General features: G+C 46.0%; 1 protein-coding gene across 1 annotated transcript in view; it reads right to left on the bottom strand.

Annotated features, from left to right (window-relative positions):
* Positions 1-24,951, bottom strand: part of CFAP46 (cilia and flagella associated protein 46) — a 1,558,477-nt gene that overhangs the window by 199,173 nt on the left and 1,334,353 nt on the right. The window contains exon 56 of the mRNA XM_086922533.1: positions 23,360-23,459. Coding sequence (XP_086778659.1) covers positions 23,360-23,459 — 100 coding nt within the window. The remainder of the gene's footprint in view (positions 1-23,359; positions 23,460-24,951) is intronic.

The following is a 24,951-nucleotide window of genomic DNA, read 5'->3' as shown; positions in this document are numbered from 1 at the left end:
CTGAGGCAAGGACGCCGTCAACAGCCAGTCGTCGAGGTAGGGGCAGACGGATACCATTAACCTGCACAGATGAGCTGCAAAAACCGCTATCACCTTGGTGAACAACCTAGGGGCACTGGTAAGGCAAGAAGGGTAGCACAGTCGTCTGAAAGTGCTTGAGGCCTACCTTGAACCGCAGGTAACGCCTAAGGCCGGCAGGATGCGGATGTGATAATACGCATCCTGCAAGTCCAATGCTACCAGCCAGTCTCTCTGGTCTAAGGCAAACAAGACCTGAGCCTACGTGTGCATCTTGAATTTCTTGTTTTGAGGAAGAGATTGATGGTACGCAGGCCGAGAATAGGATATAGACTCTTGTTCTTCTTTGGTATCGTAAAGTAGTGGGACTAACAATCACTGCCTATTTCTGAAACCTGAAACCTCTCTATAGCTCCCTTGGCCAGGAGAGCTGTAACTTCCTCTTTGAGTAATAACAGATGATCCTCAGCCAGCTATTCTTGAGTTGGCATTAAACGGGGAGGATAAGACAGAAAGGGAACTGAATGCCATCCTGAATGATCTGCAAGACCTACTTGTCCAATGTTAAGGACCACCAGAGGAGGAGATGATGTTGAATTCTTCCTCCAATTGGACTGGCATGGTCTTGCAGAACCAAACTAAAAATGCTTGGAGGCTGCAGCTGCGGGGGGCCTGGATGGCAGACGACTTCTGATTACCATTCACATGATGTCGAAATGTACAGCGTCCACATCCTCACACAACTTGGGGAGTCTGCGCAGGACAGTGTCTGAGGTGTGGCTGACATGGCTGAAAACTACTGCCATTTAAAAGACTGTGCGTGAGGTGTTACCCAGAGGCCCAAAGATCTGGCCGTATTTCGAGATTCTTTGAAGCGCTCCAATGCAGAGTCTGGCTTCTGTTTGAAGGACGATTTCAATTAAAGCACTTGTCCATGAGATTACCCTGGAACTCACTTTTGAAGTCAGGTGTTATCAGCCAGGCATGGCGCCGTAAGGCCACCATTGACGAATCCATTCAAGATCATCAGTTATGAATTTTTACAAAATGGACACTTACTGCAATTTCTGACCGGTAATGTTATCCTAGGGAGGAAAAACATGTATTGCATATGGGCACTTGACAGTGACTTACGGGGCTGTTCTTCTGGACTTAAGTTGAGTATGGCAAGGTCCAAGGCAACATCAACAGCTCACCTCGAGAGACTCTGGGGTGTCTGGGTGCAGAGGAGTGTCATGATGTTGGGTGTCTGATTCACTTCAATAAGAGAGTGGTCCCGTTACAAAGAAGCTCAAAGCAGGGACTGGGGCACCAGCCCGAAGGAACCCGCATGGGGGGCTTGACCCTTGAGATCCTTGGGTACACAAGGACAACTTTGGTCCACTTCTCCTCGGGCTGTCGAGTTTGTGGCGTCGGGTCTGGTGCTGGAGTCTCCCGCTGTTGGAGGGGGCCTGTAGAAAGAGGGTATAGGCAGCGACTGAAAGTCCGTCCAGTTTGGGCAAAACCAAGGATGGGTTTAGCTCTTGTGGGTCTGGGGACACTGTTGTCACTCTAACTGGCACTCCTTGGAACAAGGGGAGTATCTCCCTTGTGCACTCAGGACAATGTTCAATACTTTATTCCAGAAGTAAACAGACATCTTTTCAGAAAACGTTATCAATACTTCATAGTTTTATTCATCCTTTCCAAATGATTCTCAATTCTTCCTCAATTCCATTATTATTCATTCATAACAACGGGGATCATAAACCAAACAATTTAGTTATGCCCAATGCATTTCGTGCACAGATGCCCTTCTTCAGGGGGTGTACACTAAAACAATAGAGGAAACAGGGTATCAGCCCAATGCGCTAATATGCTAATGTTTCATGATACTCAGGTGATGTTTATCGGGTGTTGTCACTGTCACCCCCCTTTGACTCAGGTTCTGGAGCGTAGGTGCATAGGTGCTTAGAGGTGTCGTGTGGCGGCAGTCACAGACTCACTCTTGGTCTGTGATTCAGCTGCAGAGGGGCAAATAGGACAGCTGTGCCACTCTCGATGTGGGTTTCACTGTCCCTGAAGTCCCTCGATGTGCAGGTCAGTATTCCTGGGCTTTGGTGTCCAGTCTGGGCACAACAACCCTTGACTTTTGCAATGGGTTGGTACTATGCGGCTCGTGTCAGTCCAGGCATCCCACGCCTGGAGGAATGACGGACCTATAGGAGCACTGTTACCTCTTCCTGGCCAGCAGCTGCATCAGTATTCCCCATAGGTGTCAGGTCGGTGTACCGGGTCTTGCTCTTTGGTGCCTAAGGCTGCAAGGGAGTTCCTCTGGCAATTTGCGAAGTACTTGTAGCCCTCCGGGTTTCTTGACGTGTGCACAGTGGCAGGGAGAATCAGTTGCTCCATAAGGGTAGGGTGCAGCAGGCAGGGCAGCAGGGTTGATGCAAAGGCAGAAGTGCTCTTCGGCTCTCAGGTCAACCGTCTTCTTCTTTGTTCACTTCTTATTTTGGTCTGTAGAAATCTAAAATTCTGGTATCAGGGGGGCCCTAAATACTTAATTTAGGGGTATTGAGGTTAGTGAAGGGGAGTAGCCAGTGGGCTACTTATCCCTGGGGTCACTACATTCCCTAGATGACCACTTCCTTTGGAGAGTGGGCATTTCACTGTCCCAGAACTCCTAACTAAGCCATACACAAGATGGTGGAATCTCTTTAGTCAAAATTCACTTCCATCTGGTCACCCTATAGGTGTGTCTAGTTTGGCAGTCCAAATCATCTCCTGTATAGCTTATTTCCCACCTTGTCCAGGCGCCAAATGGGCCCTGGTCAAGGGGTGGGGGGGGGTCTGGATCCTATCCTGTGAGGGAAGCCAGGTCCGCATATCAAAGACAGTGGGCTATTTGAAGCCCCCTGCCTTATAATACTAATTTGCAGGTCATCATGTGTGAGAGAGTGAAAACCCCCTCTTCCAGAGGCTTTGTTTCTGACCTCTGAGAGGAAAAACTCTCACTCCTGGGGGCCAGAAAATGCCTGTGGCGGCTGGCTGACTAAGACTAGTCCTTCAACACATTAGTAGTTGGCAGGTTTTCAGCGAACACTTCTAAGGTGCCCTCTGGGTACATGCATTAATAAACCAATCACTGGACTAAGTGTGGGTTTATTAATACAAGGTGTTTGATACCAAACACCATGGGCCTTATTTATGAAGGCCTTGCGCCGCCGGTGCGCCACTTTTAACATGGGAAAAAGTGACGCACCGGTGGCGCAAGGCCTTCATAAATAAGGCCCCATATGTTTAGTGAATCTATTATGTAGCTGGGAAACTAGTTTTGACCAGTGCCCAAGACATACCTTAAGATGGCTTCCCTGCTCACTTGCAATATCTAGTAATATAACTAGATATCATGGGGGCTTATCTGCTCATGCAGATATGTCCTCACATCACATATAATGGACCCTGCCTGAGCGTTCAAGGGCCTGCTGTAGGGGTGACTTTCATATATTAGATGCAGTGACGGTGGCATGGCACACAGGAGTGTGTCATGTCATTCTTTTCAATCATGGTTTGCACCATGTCACGCAGCCTGCAATGGCAATTTGTGTGGAATTAGTATGTGGGTCCCTTAGGGTGGCATAAGATATGCTGCAGCTCTTAAGGACCCTCTTTAGTACCAATGCCCTCGGTACCTGTGGTACAATTTATGAGGGACTTATAGTGGTTCTAAGGTACTTTGCCAATTGTAGCACAATTATACAACACCTTGTTTAAGGGAAGGAGCCCTGGCACTGAGGTCTGGTTATCAGGTCTCAGTGCACTGTCACACTCCAAAATCAGCATCTAGTAGCTAAAAGGTGGTACAAAGTGTGGAGGGTATCCACAACAAAAGCCCAGTTCCCTACATTTTCCATGAAAGAGGCCTGTATGTTGTTATACCTCTGGAGCACATCCATGTGCAGAGGTGGAGTACCACGGCCGTGCCAACCACCATTCCATGACATTCAGTAGTATCAAGGGGAGCATATGACCATCCTCAATGGTTTGAGCCAGTGAGTCCCTACAGCCTTCTAGAGTCATGATCAAGATCTCACTGGCTATGCTCCAGAGGTTGCTTATATCTGCTCTACAAACAAACGGCACTGACTGATCTCAGTGCTAGTCTAGCGGAAAAGAACATTTGAATCTGGATGCCTCAATCCTTTTAAACTCCATTCCCAAGGAAGTTAGTGGACATTAGATGGGATTCACCTTGGTGATTGAAGCCTGAAGAAACAGACTCTAGGCAGTAGGATGTTTAAAAAAGGACATCAGGTGTGCTAGGTGCTGGTTTGTGACATGTGGCCACCTGCCCATTCACCAGTGGGCTAGAACATGGCTTTGACCAGGTGCCCATTAAAGTGTAAATGAGGGCCTTAGGAATTGGAGAAAAAGCTGCAATAAAAGTTATATATATCACTTTATCTTAACATCAATAGAAGGTAGTTGTAGGTCCAAGACCTCACATGACAAATTACCACCGCAAAGAAGCACTCTTCTTTTTTGGAGGTCCAAATGTCCACTTCAACCCTGTCATAGGTGAAGAATCAAGCCCACTGGCCTCTTGTAAGTCCATACGAATCTGAGCCAAAACCTTATTGGAGCCTCTTATGGCCCATCCACTCTAGGATGGATATAGGGATTAGAATGGTGATCGGTTGCGCTTTAGCAATTTGTAATGTAACATTAGTCAGGAAAATGCTGAAGTGGGTTCAGTGTCAGAAATCAGAACCTGCCCCTTATCGTCTTTCAGCACTAAATGTGCCAATACCAGTGTAGACACAGGAAGGAAGGTCGCAGGCCTTAATCTAAGTGCAAGTTAATCACAAGACCTGTAAAGAGTCCATGATCGGTATAATGGGGTCAGATGGGCCAAATATGGATCTGCCAGTGTAAACACAACTGAGGACCCCTGTGGATTGTTGGGGCTTGATTCCGCGCTAGAGTAAGCTGGAAGAAGTGCCAAATATCTGTATCATGGCCTCCTTAAAGGCTTCAATCTGCTGCAGCATCCAAGATGGTCTGGAAAATTTGAGAAGCAACAAATCCAACTGAGGAATTGTCTCTGCATCTGTGGTACTGAAAATTCTGGACTCGTGTCATAAAACATCGTCGAATCATGGCGATTTTGGTACTAGCAGACCGGTAATGACTTAAATACTATGCATAAATATTTTCGTCATGTTCGAGTGACAAAATCACCCTGAAATCGAAGTTTTCGTCCTGAACCCTCGAGTTCCATTTTGTGAGCAGCATCCATTTTGTGATTGCCCTCACATAGCCAAATGACTAAGGCCAAATTCGACCTGAAGGACACGTATACCTTTGTTGACTCCTCTGTGACCTGGGAAAGCTGACTCCACTGCCCGGAGCCAAACCTGTTCGGGCAGTTCCCATCCCAGTGGCCGAATGAGATTAGTATCAAGGCACAACATGCCATAAACCGTTCATCGCACACGAACCATGCCCAATCTTACTCACACCTGTCCCCGTTTCTTCTTTATGACCTGCTTTACGAGGAGGAGGTGCCCGTTTTCATTGGGGGTCCGTCGATATCGGATGGAAGTTTTGGGTCTTGCCAGGTAATTTATTATGGACTGGACAAACTGAAATGTGGGCTTGTCATCATGACTCTGCTTTTTTTTTGTAGTGAAAATATGTGTATGGTCAACTGTAAAATAAGGATTGTTTGCCTGAAGCTTATTATTTTGTATGAAAAGAGAAGGCTGGCTTTGTTTTTTCGAGCAGTCTCCTGAGAACATACATGCTGTTGTACTTCTAGGATACCTGTTACTGGCTGCAGCCAATAAATACGATCTTTGACTTCACCAAGAAGACTCTGTTGTTCTGTAGTCTGAAACAGGAAGGACTCGAAGTCTTTGGGTGTTCTCCCTGGCACCGCTGGGTTCTTAAAAACCCGGTACTTCCGTTGGCGCCCAACGTGGGGCGGTATCAGCGGTACCGGGCCAAGCCAGAGGTTCGTGAGGAGCTTTGTGTGAAAATTCTGGAGGAAGGCCAGCCACTTCATCGACCCCTGTATGTCGACGTGGTCAGAAAGCGTTTGCTGCGAGGTTCCTCGAGAAAATGTGTGTTTTCCTTCGCGAGGAATTGGAAGAGAATAATTTAGAACCCAATATGTCTGAGTTGTACCGTGTACGGTTCGAGTTTGCAAAAGGCACAATTGTAGGTTCTGATGTTGAGAGAGCAGTTGCGACATTGTTGTCGTTTAGGAGTGAGAGTGTTTCTCAGTCGTTGTTTGACTCTGAGGTTAAGCAGAAGGCAAGACAATATCCCATGAGAGAGGTTCCCCCAGTTTGGAGGGAAGGGGACGCAAATGCTGTTCCAGCCATCCCGCCACATTTTCAGCGTGTGTGGGTACATGTCCCATGGAAGCAAGCTGAAGTCTTGGCCCTTAAACAGACATTGCCTGATCCCCGTAAAAATCCTGCAGGATATTACAAAGAATTATCACAGACTGCAGGATCCTGCATCATGAATTTAGCCGATATAGACATGTTGTCATTATGGGGAAAGATTCGTCATGCGGATCATGATCAAGAGTTAGGCGACACATGGGTTAATATTGCCGCTGCTGATGGTAGACAAGTTGGTGGTGCTAAGCCCGAGCCTTTAGTAGCAGAACTTCCTGATAGGATTATTACGTATATGAAGACTTTAATGCCCGAATTGCGTGTTAATTGGGACAAGTTGTCTGCGTGCAAACAGAAGAAAGATGAGACTGTGTCTGACTTTTTCACGCGGTTTGAAGAGACCTTCGTCGATCATAGTGGTCAGGATATGGCTACCGAGGGTGGCCAGAGAATGTTTGTTGACAAATTTGTACATAATTTGCTTCCTGGACTATGTAATAAATTGAAGGATTCTGAGAGTGCTTGGGCTGTTTCCACGTCAGCACTGATTTTAGCTACGGCCCAGTACTATGAAAATAGGCGCAAAGATGAGTTAGAGAAAGCGGATAAAAAGACTAAGGAATTGAAAACTAAAGCCCTTCTACAGCAAGCTTATCCACCTCGTACTAATGGTCAGCGCGATTATCAGCAACCTCAGCAGTATTCGAGAAACTCGCAAAGAAACGAGTCTTCTCAACAACGTTTACCGTATGGACCCAATCAGTGTGCGTATTGCAAGGAAGTTTCTGTAGGTTTTCTAGTCCTATGTCCCTTTCTGTTGGACCTTGTGAATTTGAAGCACCCCTTATTCTTACAACAGGTTGTGGTGAAAACTTGTTGGGGTTGGATCTGTTGAAAAGATTATATGCGACTTTGTACTGTTCTCCTTCGGGAGTACAACTTACACTGGGTTAGAAAGTGGTTTCTCCAATGTATTTGTCAAAAGATAAACTTCCGAAAGAATTGTCTTTTCTCCCGGGTATTCTTTGGGCTAATGGTCCTAATGATGTGGGTCTCTTGGAAATAGCTAAGATTTAGTAGCGTGGCGCACAGCGATTTAGTTTGTGGTGTACTGAAATGCCCGTGCGGCATGGTTTATGTTGGTAAAACCACCAGAAAAATAAAGACTCGTCTTAATGAACATAAGTCGAACATTCGGACCAAGAACCAAAAATCGAACATTGCCATGCATTTCAATGAACTTCACCACAACGTTGCCCAACTCAAGTTTTTAGTGCTTGAGATGATTCAAAAAAAAGAAGGAAAAGACAACAACAAATTTCTTCTCCAGCGCGAAACCGCTTGGATATATAGACTACAGTCAATGAAGCCACACAGCCTCAATGACCGGATAGAACTGAGTGCTTTCTTATGAATACCCCCTGTGGTATATATGTTTCATGCTTGACCTTTAGTGTGAGCCGGTCTCACACCTTCATTGTAAATATTTGTTATTGCTACATTGTTACCCACTCTTCATTCAGTTCCCCTCTCCAAGATGGCCACCATCTTCACATTTCCCCAGTCCCCTCTCTACATCCACCAACAAACTTCGCGTAGTGTCATAAAACGGCGAACTCCGCCGTCACTCCGTGAACTTTCCAGCCAACGTTCCGAGAATACATCAGCCGCTGCTGTTTGCATTCAGTCCCAAGTAAGTTGGAGCTCCTAGTGAGACCCGCGTTACCATGTTTTAACGTCGGGCATTCAACCCGTCTAACCCCCTTCTTCTTGCCTCCCCAGAGAGCCAAGCATTCACGACCATGACACGTAAGTGCATCACGTTCACCTTATCACATTTCCCCTCACTTTCACCAGTTTTCACCCAGCTCACGCCATCACATGGGTTCACCTCTTAGTGTAAACCACTTATTTTGTTGCCAATAACTATGCTATGACACTTGTTATGCAATGCAAATGTTTACGTTGTATGTTTTACCGTTGATGATTCAGAAGGTAAAAGAGTCTATTTTGCTTTCAGAACTCCTTGACAAAGGGCAAAACCAGCCCGAAATGCATCGGAGTATGGAGTATCTCTCTGGAACATTTCTATGAACATGTTAGAAATTTTTGTGAAAACTTGAACAAAAACTTCCTTTTGCAAAATTGATGAATAAATAATCAACTGTTAAAAAACCTCATTGGAGCCTGTGTTTCAACGAACCACATTGTGTGCCCTAGTGAAATTGAGCTTATAGGTGGGACTATTATTGTGTGATATTTGTGCTGTGACCCCCCTGCGCTTGTAGCGCTTCAGCCCCCTTCTCACCCTCTCCCCTCTTGCACCGGACCTGCTCTCGGCTGAGTGTTGACGCCGAGGGCAGGGCACCGGTTTTTGGCCGCCATCTTGGGTAGGGTTGGGCTTCCTGACGCGATTTGCAGCGTCATAAAAGGGACGAGAGGGCGAGTGCAGGTAATTCTGACTCTGCACGCTATTTCCCCCTCCTGAGGCGGAAGCCGGGAGGTCTCTTGCCTTTCCCCTTTGTTTTACTTGATTTTAAAATTGTATCTCGCTATTTGCACTTCGTTTCACCTGAGCTTATAGGTGGGACTATTATTGTGTGATATTTGTGCTGTGACCCCCCTGCGCTTGTAGCGCTTCAGCCCCCTTCTCACCCTCTCCCCTCTTGCACCGGACCTGCTCTCGGCTGAGTGTTGACGCCGAGGGCAGGGCACCGGTTTTTGGCCGCCATCTTGGGTAGGGTTGGGCTTCCTGACGCGATTTGCAGCGTCATAAAAACGGGCAGGGATGACTCCGCGCAGCGGACACGATCAGCGGGCGCGCCGGATCTGCGCCGGAGTCGTGCCAGAGTCCTGCCCGTCTGCGCCCGTCCGCGCCAAGGACGCGCCGGACGGCTGGCCCCTGGACTCTGGTAAATTGGCATCTCTCCCCCACAGCTACTCTTTTTGCGAATTGTTGGCTCTTAAACCTCGTAAAAAACGCTGCTCATATTCCTTTGAACCGGATGATTTTCTGCTCCCACTACGATGTGGCTGTCATTCCTTGTCCAGACCTCCTAATTCCGCCCCCATCCATCCTACCTTTGAACACCCCGTCACATCCAGTTCTAATACAGCAGGAGTAGAGGGCATCTTGGTTAATGCCCGCTCCCTTATCAAGAACAAGGTTATGTTTAAGGAGATGGTACTGGACAGAACGCCCACTTTAGTGTTTGTAACCGAAACCTGGGCCAAGGATTCTTCCGACCCGGAGCCTAATAGAGGCTGTCCCTGAAGGGTACTGCCTGGCTAGACTCGATAGGCAGGGACGAGTGGGAGGGGGATAGCGATCCTTTATAAAGATCATCTACAATGCCACATAGTACCCATAACTGATTTTCCTGACAGTTTTCAAGCACTTTATTTTTCAATAAAGGAAGCGCAATGCCCCTTTTTTAATGGTATCTTAATGTATCGACCCCCTGGCTCGAGAACCCACTGCACGCATCACCTCCTCCAGTCTCTTGAACCCTATTTTGGCCGAGATAACTTTTCCATCTTGGGTGACTTTAACTACCACCTAGAACGGCACGATCTTTCTGATACCTCCTGTCTCATTGAGGCCCTAGAATCTTGCAGGCTTACTCAACGTGTTACGGGAGCCACACATCGTGCAGGACACACTTTGGATGGCATCTTCTCCAATGACCCCCGTTTGACTACCAAGGACCCGATCCATCTTTCCTGGTCTGACCATCTGGCGGTCCCCTTCCTTCTGAAACATCATAGGGTGAACTCCAGTAAAATAGGGAACCACATAATAGAGACTACCAGAAATTTTAGGAATATTAATAGCAATTCCTTCGTGCCCTGGGCTGCAAGCCTTGTTACCACTGGCCTAGAAAGCGTACAAACTGCAGTCGCTCACTTTGAACAGGTCACTACCGAGGCCTTGAATAAACTGGCCCCAGTACAATCTCGGCGCCGAGCTAGAAGGAGACCTTCTGCCCCCTGGTTCTCCGACTCCCTTAGGCTTCTTAGGCAAGAAGTGAGGAGAAAGGAGAGGCTATGGCATGCTAGTTGGGACCTTAAGAACAAGGAAGCTCATAGACTTCTTGTTAAAAAATACAAAGCTGAAATTTTGCAGGCTAAACAAGAATACTTTGTCACCGTGACTTCCTCGCTCTCCTCTCTAAAGGAGCTCTTTAAAACTGTTGACTCCCTGGTCAAATTGCAAGTCCCTGACCCTGTCATTCCTTCGCAGGATCTTTGTGATAAGATTGCCTCCTTCTTCCATACTAAGATCCAGGATATCCACCTGGCCCTCGAGGAACAAAGAGCTGTTCTCAGTGCATCTACACCTAGGGTAGAGACGAGCCAGATCACCACAGAAATCTCCCCACCATGCTCCCTGGACTCTTTTCCCCCGCTGGCCTTGCAAGATCTCGAGCTACTGCTAGCCAAGACCAAGTCTGGTTCCCCTCTGGATACCTGCCCACTGAAAGTCATCAAGCAGTGTAGGGAGACCCTTTTACCACCGCTGCTAGAGGTAATGAATCTAGCCATCAGAGATGGCATTTTCCCTGTAGAGTGGAAGAAGGCGGTAGTAAAACCCCTGTTGAAAAAGGCCTCTCTGGATCCGGGAGTACTAAAAAACTTCCGGCCTATCTCCCTGCTCCCTGCCCTAGCGAAGATGCTTGAGACACATCTTAACAAGCATCTCGCCGTCTTTGTGGAAAGCTCAGGATACTTAGACTCCTCCCAGCATGGATTCAGGAGAGAATTCAGCACCGAGTCAGCCCTCACTATCGTGCTCGACAAGATCCGCACGACAGTAGATGAGGGCCAGACCTCTCTCCTGGTCCTGCTAGATCTAACTGCGGCTTTCGATACCCTCTCCCCCTCAGTACTTACATCGCGGCTGAGGGAGGTAGGGGTGAAGAACGCAGCTCTGGATCTTCTGACCTCCTTCCTCACGGGGAGGGAACAAAGAGTCAAGCTGGGGGAGTTCCTATCTCCATCCCGACCTGTGCTATGTGGTGTTCCTCAAGGGTCAGCACTCAGCCCGACCCTTTTTAATATCTATGTTACCCCACTAGCCAAATTAATAAGATCATTCGGGATGGAGGTAGTCTCGTACGCAGACGACACTCAAATCCTCGTCTCTCTTCCCCATTCAGATGAACTAATCGCCTCCAAGTTTAGATCTTGTATGGAGGCGGTTGGTCAATGGATGATCCAGAATTCTCTGAAACTGAATGGGGAGAAGACTGAGGTGATGGTGTTTGGGGGGAAAGAAAACATCTGGTCAGCCAATTGGTGGCCCGACTCACTTGGAACATGCCCTTCCCCCACATCTTCTGCCAAGAATCTCGGGGTGCTAATAGACCCTGCACTTGACTTAGGCAGCCAGGTGAGCAGAACTGTTTCCACCTGTTGGGGCCTGATTCACACCCTACGTAGGATCAGGAAATATCTCTCCTTCCAGGCAAGAAAACAAATAGCCGTTGCTCTCATCGGCTCGCGCCTGGACTACTGTAATGCGCTGTATGCTGGACTTAACAAAGGACAGCTGCAGCGCTTACAGGTAGTCCAAAACGCCATAGCTAGATTTGTCCTGGATATTCCCAGACGCTCCTCAGCCACTGCAGCCAGGAAAACGCTGCACTGGTTGCCGGTAGAACACCGTATCCGGTTTAAGGTTCTATGTATGACCTACAGAGCCATTGCCAAAAAGAGCAACACTGGAATAGGATCCATCATCTCCCTCTATGTCCCCCGAAGGAACCTGCGTTCCTCTGGGAAACTGCGTCTGGCAGCCCCCCGTGTACGAAGAGCCAAATGGGGTGGCAGAGCCTTCTCCACTCTTGCTCCTAAGTGGTGGAATGAACTTCCTTTGGATCTGAGATCTCTCCCGTCCTTACAGAACTTCCGCACTGCTTTAAAAACCCATCTCTTTCAGCAAGCATATGTGTAGGGTCTCATACTTTTTCCGGATCACTCTCTGGCCTTTTTGCTAGGCGCCTTGATACCTGCGGGTTATTGTTTTGCGCATTATAAATCTCTTTTCAATTCAATTCATTTCCAAGAACGGTGGAATGCGATCTTAAATAAATGTAGTCTAGATCTCATCTTGTTAATAGTAGAGGAATTATCAACAATATTACTTGACCTATCTAAAGAAATTACCACCATAGAAGCAGAACTAAAGGATTCTATTACACCTGAGGAATTAACATCTATCCTAGAGGATGTAAATAGCCAACTCGATAAACACTCTAAGGAAATCAATGAGCGCAAAATACGTAAATTTCGTCGGGACACCCTCGACTATAAACTTGGGGAGGTCTACACCTGGGCCGATGTGTACGCACAACGTCGCCGCAACAAACCTTACAATCAAAATACAGACACGTCTTCTTCCGGTAGCGACAGCTCTAGTCGCCCACCCCAAAAAAACACCCAGGACCGCGCCTCATCTAGAGAATCTCGAGACCCTAAACCAGCAACTCAATCAACTAATGAGGGCCCATCTACCTCCGGGCCTTTTTTAGAGTCTGGCCCCGACGAAGTGGACGACCCCGTCGGGGAAAAAGAACAAGAAAAGACCCAAGATCCCGCTCAACCTCAGGTCACAAAGAAAACCAAGAGGAAGAATCGTTAGTGATCAATATATCCGACACAGCACTAACCTCCCATGAAACACAACTCTTACAAAAGGGTACTACATTTATTCCTACGACCTCTACGAACCTCTTAGAATTGGAACTTAGCACGTTCAAACTAACTCGCAAATTGCGACTCAGACACTTTTTTGAGAAAGTACTTCCACCAACCACAGATACCAAACCGGATCAACTTCTTGGATTAAAAACCACCAGCACCTACATGCCACCTTGCAGTCACAAAAGTATAGACATCTTTGAAACCATGGTCAAGCAAGACATATCCAAGATCAACTTCCAACAAAAAACCAAGTCCAACATCACCGTCAAAGACAGAGACACCTTGAAGAAGATTGCTGGCAACAAAACCATCAAATGCCTTAAAGCCGACAAAGGCGGTGCACTGGTCGTGCTCAACACTAGAATGTATGATGCTAAAATCAAAGAACACATCAATGACCCAGAAACATACATGCGGCTTGATACCAACCCAACCGAACAATACAGGTCAGAACTCGGAGACCTGGTAACCAAAGCCCACGAGAATGGTACAATTGATGACGGCACAAAAAAATACTTAACCACCGAACATCCTAGAAGTCCGACTATCGTGATGTTACCGAAAATACATAAGAACCTCATCGACCCCCCGTTCCGACCGATCGTGTCCACACGGGGATCCATTCACGAACCCACGGGCAAATTTTTGGACCGTCATCTACAACCCATTGTAACAAATCTTAAAAGTTACATCAAAGACACCACATAATTTCTTCAAAAACTTTCTGAAATAACATTCTCCAAAGATGAAAAGATTATCCTGTGCACCGCTGATGTCAAAAGTCTCTACACGTCCATCCCCCACGGCGGTGGGATTGAAGCTATTGAAAAAGCGCTGCTCAACAGCAACCTTTCAGAATCCCTTCAAACCTTCCTAATGGAACTCCTCATCTTTACGCTATACCACAGTTACTTCACCCATGAACAACCTCACTATCTTCAGATGTCTGGCATGTCCATGGGCAATTGCGCTGCACCGACTTACGCGAACATTTATATGTCAGAGTTCGAATCAACCCACATCTATGCCAATTCCAACTGGACAGAGAACCTCAAGTTATACGTCCGTTACATTGACGACTTATTTTTCATTTGGAGCAACACCCGTGACAATCTAGAATCAGCATTAAGAGACTTAAACTCCAAAGACAACCGCATTTCTCTCACGTGGGACATCAGTGAAAATGAAATAACCTTCCTTGATGTATTAGTAAAAATAACAGAAACTGGGCTAACAACCGATTTGTTCAGAAAGCCCACAGACCGCAACAATACAGTCCACTACACCAGCTTCCATCAACAATCACTCAAAAGAAACTTCCCATACAGCCAGATGCTCAGAATCAAAAGAATAGTTTTCAATCCTGAAACATGTACACAAAAAATGGAGGAAATGGCCAAAAGATTCATCAGCATAGGATACCCTCAGGAATCGCTCGATGAAGCTATGAAAAAAGCTAACGCTATCTCACGTGAGGAAGCTCTCAAAGGCTCCTCGAGAAAGGATGAAAACAGAACAGTGTTGGTATCTAAATACTCTACTTCCAGTATCAAATATAAAAAAATCATTTTAAAACATTGGCGCATTTTGGCATCGGAACCTGACTTTGGCAACCTATTTGAGAATCCACCCATCTTTGCATATACCAGATCTGAAAACATCAAAGAAATCCTATGCAAAGAACCCATTCAACAAACCTCCCATACTGGCACGCGTCCGTGCCATAATTGCAACAATTGCAACAATGTCATCACGGGCAATAATATCAACCACCCAATGAGAGGATTCAACATCAAACTCCATGTCAATGCCACGTGCGATTCCACCAACTTAATATATCTACTGAAATGCCCGTGCGGCATGGTTTATGTTGGTAAAACCACCAGAAAAATAAAGACTCGTCTTCATGAACATAAGTCGAACATTCGGACCAAGAACCAAAAATCGAACATTGCCATGCATTTCAATGAACTTCACCACAACGTTGCCCAACTCAAGTGTTTGGTGCTTGAGATGATTCAAAAAAAAGAAGGAAAAGACAACAACAAATTTCTTCTCCAGCGCGAAACCGCTTGGATATATAGACTACAGTCAATGAAGCCACACGGCCTCAATGACCGGATAGAATTGAGTGCTTTCTTATGAATACCCCCTGTGGTATATATGTTTCATGCTTGACCTTTAGTGTGAGCCGGTCTCACACCTTCATTGTAAATATTTGTTATTGCTACATTGTTACCCACTCTTCATTCAGTTCCCCTCTCCAAGATGGCCACCATCTTCACATTTCCCCAGTCCCCTCTCTACATCCACCAACAAACTTCGCGTAGTGTCATAAAACGGCGAACTCCGCCGTCACTCCGTGAACTTTCCAGCCAACGTTCCGAGAATACATCAGCCGCTGCTGTTTGCATTCAGTCCCAAGTAAGTTGGAGCTCCTAGTGAGACCCGCGTTACCATGTTTTAACGTCGGGCATTCAACCCGTCTAACCCCCTTCTTCTTGCCTCCCCAGAGAGCCAAGCCTTCACGACCATGACACGTAAGTGCATCACGTTCACCTTATCACATTTCCCCTCACTTTCACCAGTTTTCACCCAGCTCACGCCATCACATGGGTTCACCTCTTAGTGTAAACCACTTATTTTGTTGCCAATAACTATGCTATGACACTTGTTATGCAATGCAAATGTTTACGTTGTATGTTTTACCGTTGATGATTCAGAAGGTAAAAGAGTCTATTTTGCTTTCAGAACTCCTTTACAAAGGGCAAAACCAGCCCGAAATGCATCGGAGTATGGAGTATATCTCTGGAACATTTCTATGAACATGTTAGAAATTTTTGTGAAAACTTGAACAAAAACTTCCTTTTGCAAAATTGATGAATAAATAATCAACTGCTAAAAAAATCTCATTGGAGTCTGTGTTTCAACGAACCACATTGTGTGCCCTAGTGCAAGGATGCGTCTACTTCCCATGTAACGCACACAACCAGTTCTCTTGGAAATAGCGCCATATGTTGTAACACTAAAAGCCAATGTTAGAATGCCACGTATTCCGCAATACAAGATCTCTATCGAAGGTGAAAAGGCGTTGTTAGCGATCATTTATGATCTGATTGAGAAAGATGTAATTGAAGAGACAAGAGGCAACGTTTGTAATAGTCCTGTTCTGCCGGTTTTGAAGCGTACTGATCCTTCCCAGCCCCCTGTTTACCGGTTTGTGATTGATCTTAGAGAAGTCAATAAAATAGTTGTGCCACAGTTTCCCGTTGTCCCCGATATCACTGCCCTACTGACTATGATTCCAGCTTCAGCCACTTAGTTCTCAGTGATTGACTTGTGTTCGGCTCCTGTGTTGGGTACCCAACGTGTTGGTCATGTTAGACCTGTCGGCGGCGTTCGACACCGTTCCCCATGATACCCTCCTAACTCGACTCTGGAATTGTGGTCTCAGGGGGACGGTGTGGAACTGGCTTAAATCATTTCTAGCCAGCCGTCGACAAACGATCTGGGCGCCACCTCACTCCGCAGCTATGGCAGCCCTGGAAGTGGGGGTCCCTGAGGGGTCTATTCTTAGCCCCCTGCTTTTTAACATCTTTATGGCCCCCCTTGCAGAGGTTGCGGAGTCGTTTGGCGCTCAGATCGTGTCTTACGCTGACGACACCCAGCTCTTGTTTACTTATAACAAGAACGAGGTGTTTGATGGGATCCGTATCAGAGGCTGCTTAGAGGCAGTCTTTGATTGGTTCAAAAGACACGGTTTGAAATGCAACTCCGATAAATCGGAGCTGCTGTTCTTCGGATGTGTCTCTGAACCAAACTGGAAAAGTTGGTGGCCACAAGATCTGTTTCCTCCTGCCAATGCTAGTACCAAGGCTAAAAACCTGGGTATCATTGTTGACAATGAGTTAACCTTTGGGCCTCAAATTGCGTGTCTTCCGGGGAAATGCTTTGGAATCCTGCGGATGCTCAGGAAATTTCTCCCCTTGATTTCGGTGAACCATCGAAGGGTCATAGTCCAAGCACTTGTCGGGTCGCGTTTGGACTATGCAAATGCCCTCTATCTGGGACTCCCAAAATATTTGATAAGGAGACTGCAGGTAGTCCAAAATTCAGCTGCTAGGGCCATTTATGGACTCCCCAGACGAACTAGTGCCTCTAACTTGTTGAAGGAACTGCACTGGCTCCCTATAGCCAAGAGGGTTCTCTTCAAAAGCCTGACGTTAACCTATAAGGCTCTTCATGACTCAGGCCCTAGGTATATTAGAAAGCGCCTTGCTTTATACAAGCCGAGCAGAGCTCTGCGATCTGCCTCCTTGTCTAAAATGGTCGTTCCATCCATCAAGCGAACCAGACAAGGAGGGCGTTCCTTCCACTACCTGGCTCCGCGCGCTTGGAATGAACTTCCTATTGTTCTTAGACAGGCCCCCAGTCTGTTGTCTTTTAGAAAGGCATTAAAGACCTGGCTTTTTACTAGTTAATTTTGCTGTTCCTTTTTTGCAGTTATGTTCCTTTCCATTAAAGGACTTCTTCGCCAAAGCGCCGGGACACTCCGACTGGAGTAGCCGTTGCGCTATAGAAGAGCCCAATTAACATAACATAACATAACATAACCCCCGACTACAGTAAGCCTTTTACATTGTATGTCCATGAGAGAGAAGGTTGTGCATTGTCAGTTCTGACACAGTCTTTTGGGGACAAACAGCGTCCTTGCATGTATTTTTCGTCGACTTTAGATCCGGTAGCTAAGGCGTTGCCGAGTTGCTTGAGAGCCACTGCGGCAGCAGCTGTTTCTCTCCGACAGTCTGCTGGGTTAGTGATGAATACCATGTTAATTGTGATGGTCCCGCATGCAGTGGATATTCTGTTAAACAGAACAAAGACACAGCACTTAACTAGTGCTCGATTGTCAGGTTATGAGCTGACACTGTTAGCGAATCATGTACACATAAAGAGGTGTAATACATTGAACCCAGCCATGTTGTTGCCGATTTCAGTTGAGACAGATGATGATGGTGAAAAACAGCATGACTGCAGCATATGCTGTGACGACTTTGCATACGAATGTTGAAGCTGCACGTATCCCACAAAATTCAGCGCAAGCAGCAGAGTTGATTGCACTTACAAGAGCGTGTGTGTTGGTGAAAGGAAAATGAGTGAATGTGTACACGGACAGCCAGTATGCCTTTGGTGTGGCTCACAGTTTTGGACGATTGTGGAAAGAACGTGGGTTCCTGACTTCGCATGGTGCTAAGATCCAGCATGGTCAGTTGGTGAATGAGCTCCTCGAGTCACTGACCTTGCCGTTACAAGTTGCGATTGTGAAATGCAGTGCACACAAAAAGGTTAATGATGATGTTGGTCGCGGAAATGCGTTTGCGGATGAAGTTGCGAAAGAAACTGCAAGGAATGTAATGAGTTGAATGTATGTTGCAGGCCCTGCAAGATGGGTTGGTGATGTTGGTATGTGTGAAGATACGATTGAGAGGGTGAAGTCCATTCAAGCTGAAGCCACAGAGAAAGAGTTGAATGAATGGAGAGAAAGCAAGGGTAAATTGGATGCAAATGGTTGTTGGGTTGAATTGTCAGAGCATCAGAGATGGTTGCTACCCGATGCGTATGTGCTTGCAGTGGTGACAATGGCTCATGGAATGGCTCATATCAGTGTGAAAGGGATCTGTATGTTGTTAGCTCCAGTATGGCAAAATGCTGGAATTCCTAAGTGTGCAGAGAATGTGGTCAAGAATTGTATGGTGTGTCTGAAATACAATCCTGGTAGGGGAACCCCAACTCCAGCTGGTCATTTTGCGCCTCCAACGTATCCGTTCGAGGTTTTACAGCTAGATTTCATCCACATGGAAAGGTGCAACAATTTAAAATACGTACTTGTTGTTGTTTGTGCCTTTTCAAGATGGGTAGAAGCATATCCCCTTAAGGACAATACTGCCTTATCCACAGCTAAAGCCCTTGTCAAATAATTCTTCCCCAGATTTGGAATGCCAAGAATGGTTTGGAGTGATAATGGGAGTGAATTTGTGGGCCGAGTGATGAAGAAAGTGTGTGAGGGGCTAGGCATACGGCAAAAATTCCACGCTGCAAATCACCCCCAATCAGCTGGACTAGTAGAGTGCTATATTGGCACGTTAAAACTGAAACTGGCCAAGATTCAAGCGATCACAGGTCTTAAATGGCCTGACGCCCTGCCCTTGGCACTCCTATCAACGAGAAGGACTGTTCACTCTAGAGTGAGACTTAGTCCTTATGAAATTGTGTTCGGCCTGCCCGGCCAACATATGGGGAGTGCCAAGGCCAACCAGGTTTAGCAAGATAGAATACCCTGTACTGCTTGATTATCTGTGTGAATTGACGGCTAAATTGCGAGTTTTACACCAACAGGTCCACAACACTCTACCTCAGGCCTCTGAAGCTCCAGGGCATCATATCGATCCTGGATCCTATGTGCTAATAAAGAACTTTCAGCGAACAAAGAATGACCAGCCCCGGTGGACCGGCCCTCATCTAGTTCTTCTCTCGACTAGATCAGCTGTTCGAGTGGAAGGAAAGAAACACTGGATCCACGGCATTCATTGTAAGAGGGTCCCACTGCCTCTTCCGTACGACCGGTGGGTCCAGGAGGGTATCGCTGACTCTGAAGCTGAGACTGTGCCTCCTTTTCTACCTTTTAGCGATGCACGTGTAAAAGGAACAATTTCTGAAAAGTAAAGCGACAACATCTTGCAAGAAGCTGTGCCTCCGTCAATTCGATTGAACACTACAGAGCCTGAACTCTTATTCCAAGACCAGACAGAACCTGGAAGAAACCGTTACAATTTAAGGCCAAGACCTATGACCTATGACTATGGACAAATAAAATATTTCTTTTTACTTTTTGATTGTGCAGCTCTCTCATCCGAGAAACTTGCTAATTTTTGTTTTTCAAACCGCCATCCGGTTCTGCTGCTAGGGTCGCGGTTGCCCAAGTCTTTGGAGTGCAGCTGGAGACGTTAGGTCGACAGTTCTGGTTGGTCTAAGGGAGTTGCCCTGGACTGACAGAAGCACTCATCAGCAGAAACACCCTACCACCGCGGGCAGCAAATTAGAGAGGATGGAGTTTTCTGAGATGGAGAGACCTGCCAAACGAATGAACTTTAAAGACAAAATGTGTATATTTATGACGAAGAAGAGATCGTTGATATGTTGTATTTTCATGCTGTTTGGTGTGATGACGTTTTTAACAGGATATGTTTTATACACCTTTCAAGTGACATTTGCACCCACTACACAGCCCTTACCTCCTCCTACTGTTTCCTCGCACTCTTTTCACCCCCTGCCTGAACATGAGTCCTCTAGAAGATTAGAGTTTATTAATAACTCTTTCATTCAGCTTTTACACCAACACCAATTAGTAGTAAACACAATTAACTGCTGGGTGTGTGGTCTTATGCCACATACAACAGACAAGGGTATCCCATACTTGGTCTTACCATTTAGTTACAATGGTTCTTTGTGGGCATTTCAAACAATGTTCATATATCGAACCATATTCCCCACGTTCCACGAAAAGTAACTCAAGCAACAAAGCATTAGTAGTAGGAATTGCAAATATGAGCAGAACAATTGACTCGTACAGAACGATTCCTAGAGATGAGTTGCAAGCTTATGTTAAATGGAATATTACAAAATGTGGAGTTGTTTTGAGTGAGAACCAGCGAGCGAAGAGATCCTCCTCTATTTGGATTGTACCTCATCAGGGTCACCTATGTCTGCAAGGTAATGGCAAAAATCCCAGAGCTCAGTTGGGTAAGAGCGCCTGCACTGAAACATATGTTTTTGCATCTCGAAATTCCCCATTCGTTCCTAGCAGCTAAGGGTACTTATTTCATCTGCCATGATAGGGCCTATACATGGTTGCCCCCTGACTTCTCTGGCACATGTTTTGTCTCGTTCCTGTTGCCTCCCACCTACACGGCCACAGCAGATTACCATAGGACAAGGATAGTTAGAGGTGTCATCAGTAAAGAAGACACTGCAGGACTAGAATTCGGAGATTTTGCAAAGGGTTTCCTGCCGTTTTGGGGGCCTATGGTGAACAGCAGGAACATAAGGCAATTGACAAGGGTGGTTGAAGCCACTGTAGTTGAAACTGCCGGGGCCCTTAGTAATTTGCCTGCTGAGCTCCAGTCGGATCGCCTTATGACTTTTCAGAACAGGGTCGCGTTAGATGTCATACTTGCAGACCGAGGTGGGGTATGTAAAGTGATTCAATCAAGTTGCTGTGTTTTTGTCCCAGACAACAGTATACCAAGCCATCTCCAAACTGCATAAAATCTCTGAATCCATTCACGTGGATGAAGGAGACTGGTCCTTGATGGGGTGGTTCTGGGAACTGATATCTGCCTGGGGATGGAAGATTCTGATAGTCATTGGGATGATCTTAGCCATTCTTTTCCTGTTCTGTCTGTGTGTACAGTGCGCTCCTGCAATATGTGGCCTCTGCGCTACATCATGTGTAAGGAAACCTGTATCAAGAGACGAACTAAGTAATAGAATGATGCTACAGCAACATCTCAATGACTTTATGAATACAGACCTGGCCTCAGATTAGCGTGAGTATAGGTTATTGCCTATGTAAGGGCACAAGGAGGGTCTGTGGTACTGAAAATTCTGGACTCCGATGTCTGTGGTACGTAACCACTGGACTTGTGTCATAAAACATCGTCGAATCATGATGCTTTTGGTACTAGCAGACCGTTAATGACTTAAATACTATGCATAAACATTTTCGTCATGTTCGAGTGACAAAATCACCCCGAAATCGAAGTTTTCGTCCTGAACCCTCGGGTTCCATTTTGTGAGCAGCATCAATTTTGTGATTGCCCTCATATAGCCGAATGACTAAGGCTGAATTCGACCTGAAGGACACATACACCTTTGTTGACTCCTCTGTGACCTGGGCAAGCTGACTCCACTGCCCGGAGCCAAACCTGTTTGGGCAGTTCCCATCCCAGTGGCCGAATGAGATTAGTATCAAGGCACAACATGCCATAAACCGTTCATCGCACACGAACCATGCCCAACCTTACTCACACCTGTCCCCGTTTCTTCTTTATGACCTGCTTTACGAGGAGGAGTTGCCCGTTTTTATTGGGGGTCCGCCCATATCTGATGGAAGTTCTGGGCCTTGCCGGGTAATTTATTATGGACTGGACAAACTGAAACGTGGGCTTGTCATCATGACTCTGCTTTTTCTTTGTAGTGAAAATATGTGTATGGTCAACTGTAAAATAAGGAATGTTTGCCTGAAGCTTATTATTTTGTATAAAAAGAGAAGGCTGGCTTTGTTTTTTCGAGCAGTCTCTTGAGAACATACATGCTGTTGTACTTCTAGGATACCTGTTACTGGCTGCAGCCAATAAATACGATCTTTGACTTCAAGAAGACTCTGTGTTTCTGTAGTCTGAAACAGGAAGGACTCGAAGTCTTTGGGTGTACTCCCTGGCACCGCTGGGTTCTTAAAAACCCGGTACTTCAACTGGAGATGGAATTAAATGCACTGCCAATGTAAAGCATTGTGCCTTCTCTTCCTCTTTATATAAAGAGTGGTGAGATAATGTTGTGTCCTGTTTTGCTTTTTGGTGTTTTCGTTCGGACTTTGATTTACTAGGTGATGTTGAACACGAACAAGACCACTTTTGCAAATGACCTCGACAGCAGGAAGAGGTCTTATATGATACCTGTGACTACTTGTGTGTTTTGCGGCATATAGCTTTGCTGCTCGGTTCAGGATCACCATTGTGTACATGAGCGCACACTTGTTGCACTACTTTTAATGGTGTTTCGAGTCCAAAGACAAGAGAGACACTTTGTGTGGGTCGTGACTAATATTAGTTTCCTAGAATCAAGGCATGGTTTGAAGCCTGCCCTTTAGGAGGGGACATAATTTCCAAGCACACTGAATTTTGTGTAAGAAGCCATCAGAAGGCCAAAAATTTGGGAGCAGAGCTCCAGAACCACGTGGGAAGGCACAGAAAAAACAGATCCAGTCTGCCACCTGAAGGATATTCTAAAGGTGATGAATCTGAGGTTAGAAATTATCATCAGAAAAAAAGAGGAATGACACTTTTGCAATGATTGATTTTGTTTTAGAGACACTTTCAGCGTCAATCAAAAAGTTGTGCTCAAAGCTCACTTGGTTGAAGGATAATGTAAACAAAAACACAAGCCTATGTTCCATAGATTATACCAACCTTGGGACATGTTGAAAGCCCATGAAACCATTCCAGGATTGTGTAATCTTAGGATATTTTTCTAAAACCTCCTTCATCGTGTGGGCTGGGCTGCCGGAGTCTGTAAAAAATAATGGTACCAATAAATGTAAATAATTTATACCCTTATAAATTAAGAACATTGGCATTTAGCTACTTGGAATTTGTAATACATTTAACATAATCAAAGTACATTTGAAGAAACCAGGACATTGAACTAAAAATCAGACAGGGCATTTCTCACTGAATTGGCACAAAGAAAAATCACTACAGTAAACCCTTCAAGGATTTTATATCAGCCTGGCTCTTTCTGTTTTTTGCTACCACCACATAACAAGCCCCTTCTGTCTAGTCCCTGAATCTATGGGGCCGATTACGATGGCGGCGGATCGCCCCGCCGGCGGTGGTCACTGCTGGCCCGGCAGGGGCGATCCGCCCGCCATCCAGAAAGAAAAGACCCCCCCGCGATATTATGAATGGTGGGAGATCTGCGGCGGAGGTAAAGACCGTCCGCCGCTTTTCCGGCATTGGAAAGACTCGCGGTCCTTGCTGTTGGGGGCTCGTAGTGGGCCCCCAGGGTGTTGGGGTGCACATGGGGGTTACCTATGGTACCCCCTGCATTGGCATGGACAAAGCGGCAGGCACAGTGCGGTGCCTGTCACCTTGTGCATGCCAATGCACATTGTGCATTCCCAGCGTTGTGGCGGGTGGTGCACAGCACAGCCCGCCACAATGCTGGGAATAGGGGATGCCACCACCACGGTGGCGGTGGCATCCTGATTGTAGGTGGAGTACCACTGCACCCCTTGCAGATGGTCCTGCATTCCGCTACAGTGGCGGGCGGACTGTGTCTGCCCGCCATCGTAATCGGCCCCTAAGTCTCTAATCACCCACCACTCTTCACAAGAGAAACATCAACAACTATGCAATAAACGTAAGGGGACTTTTGGTTGTGAAATTGTGTGTATATATATATATATATATATATATATATATATATATATATATATATATATTACCACACATTCCAACTTTGTGTCGTCGGAAGAAACGGCAAGCACGCAGGTAATCCGGTGTTATTAGTATTTTTATTTGCAACCCCCCTCACCCCAGAAAGACGCGTTTCGCTATAGAAGCTTCGTCAGTGTCAGTTCGTGTTAGTGCCTAATTGCCATTTTAGAGACCACCCAGCCTGAATTAATTCATCAACATAAAAGACGGTTTATGCATTAAAAAGGCGGCGGCCATCTTATAGTGTGCAATTTCACATTCATTGTCAGTGACTTGTAATGGCAATTTTAAATAAAGTGCTTAAAGTGCACAGTTAGAAATTCATTAAGAACAACAAACATTCCTGTGTACATATTACCATTTTTGATATATGCAAGTCAGTTTACAATTTTAACAGTGACTATTTGATCGTGTTTTTTGATCGATTTGTTACTGTGATGTTACATCCAGGGGTGAATCCCCGAGTATCATAATAATGTCAACTGTTATATTCCTGACTCATTTCATTTTATTTCTTTTAGTTGTGTAAAAAAAACAAATATATATATACCAGTGATCAAGAC

The sequence above is a fragment of the Lissotriton vulgaris genome, chromosome 5 (genome assembly GCF_964263255.1).
Source record: "Lissotriton vulgaris chromosome 5, aLisVul1.2, whole genome shotgun sequence".
NCBI classification, from domain to species: Eukaryota; Metazoa; Chordata; class Amphibia; order Caudata; family Salamandridae; genus Lissotriton; species Lissotriton vulgaris.
Note: the sequence above shows the minus strand (reverse complement) of the source record. Positions and strands in the feature narration are given on the sequence as shown.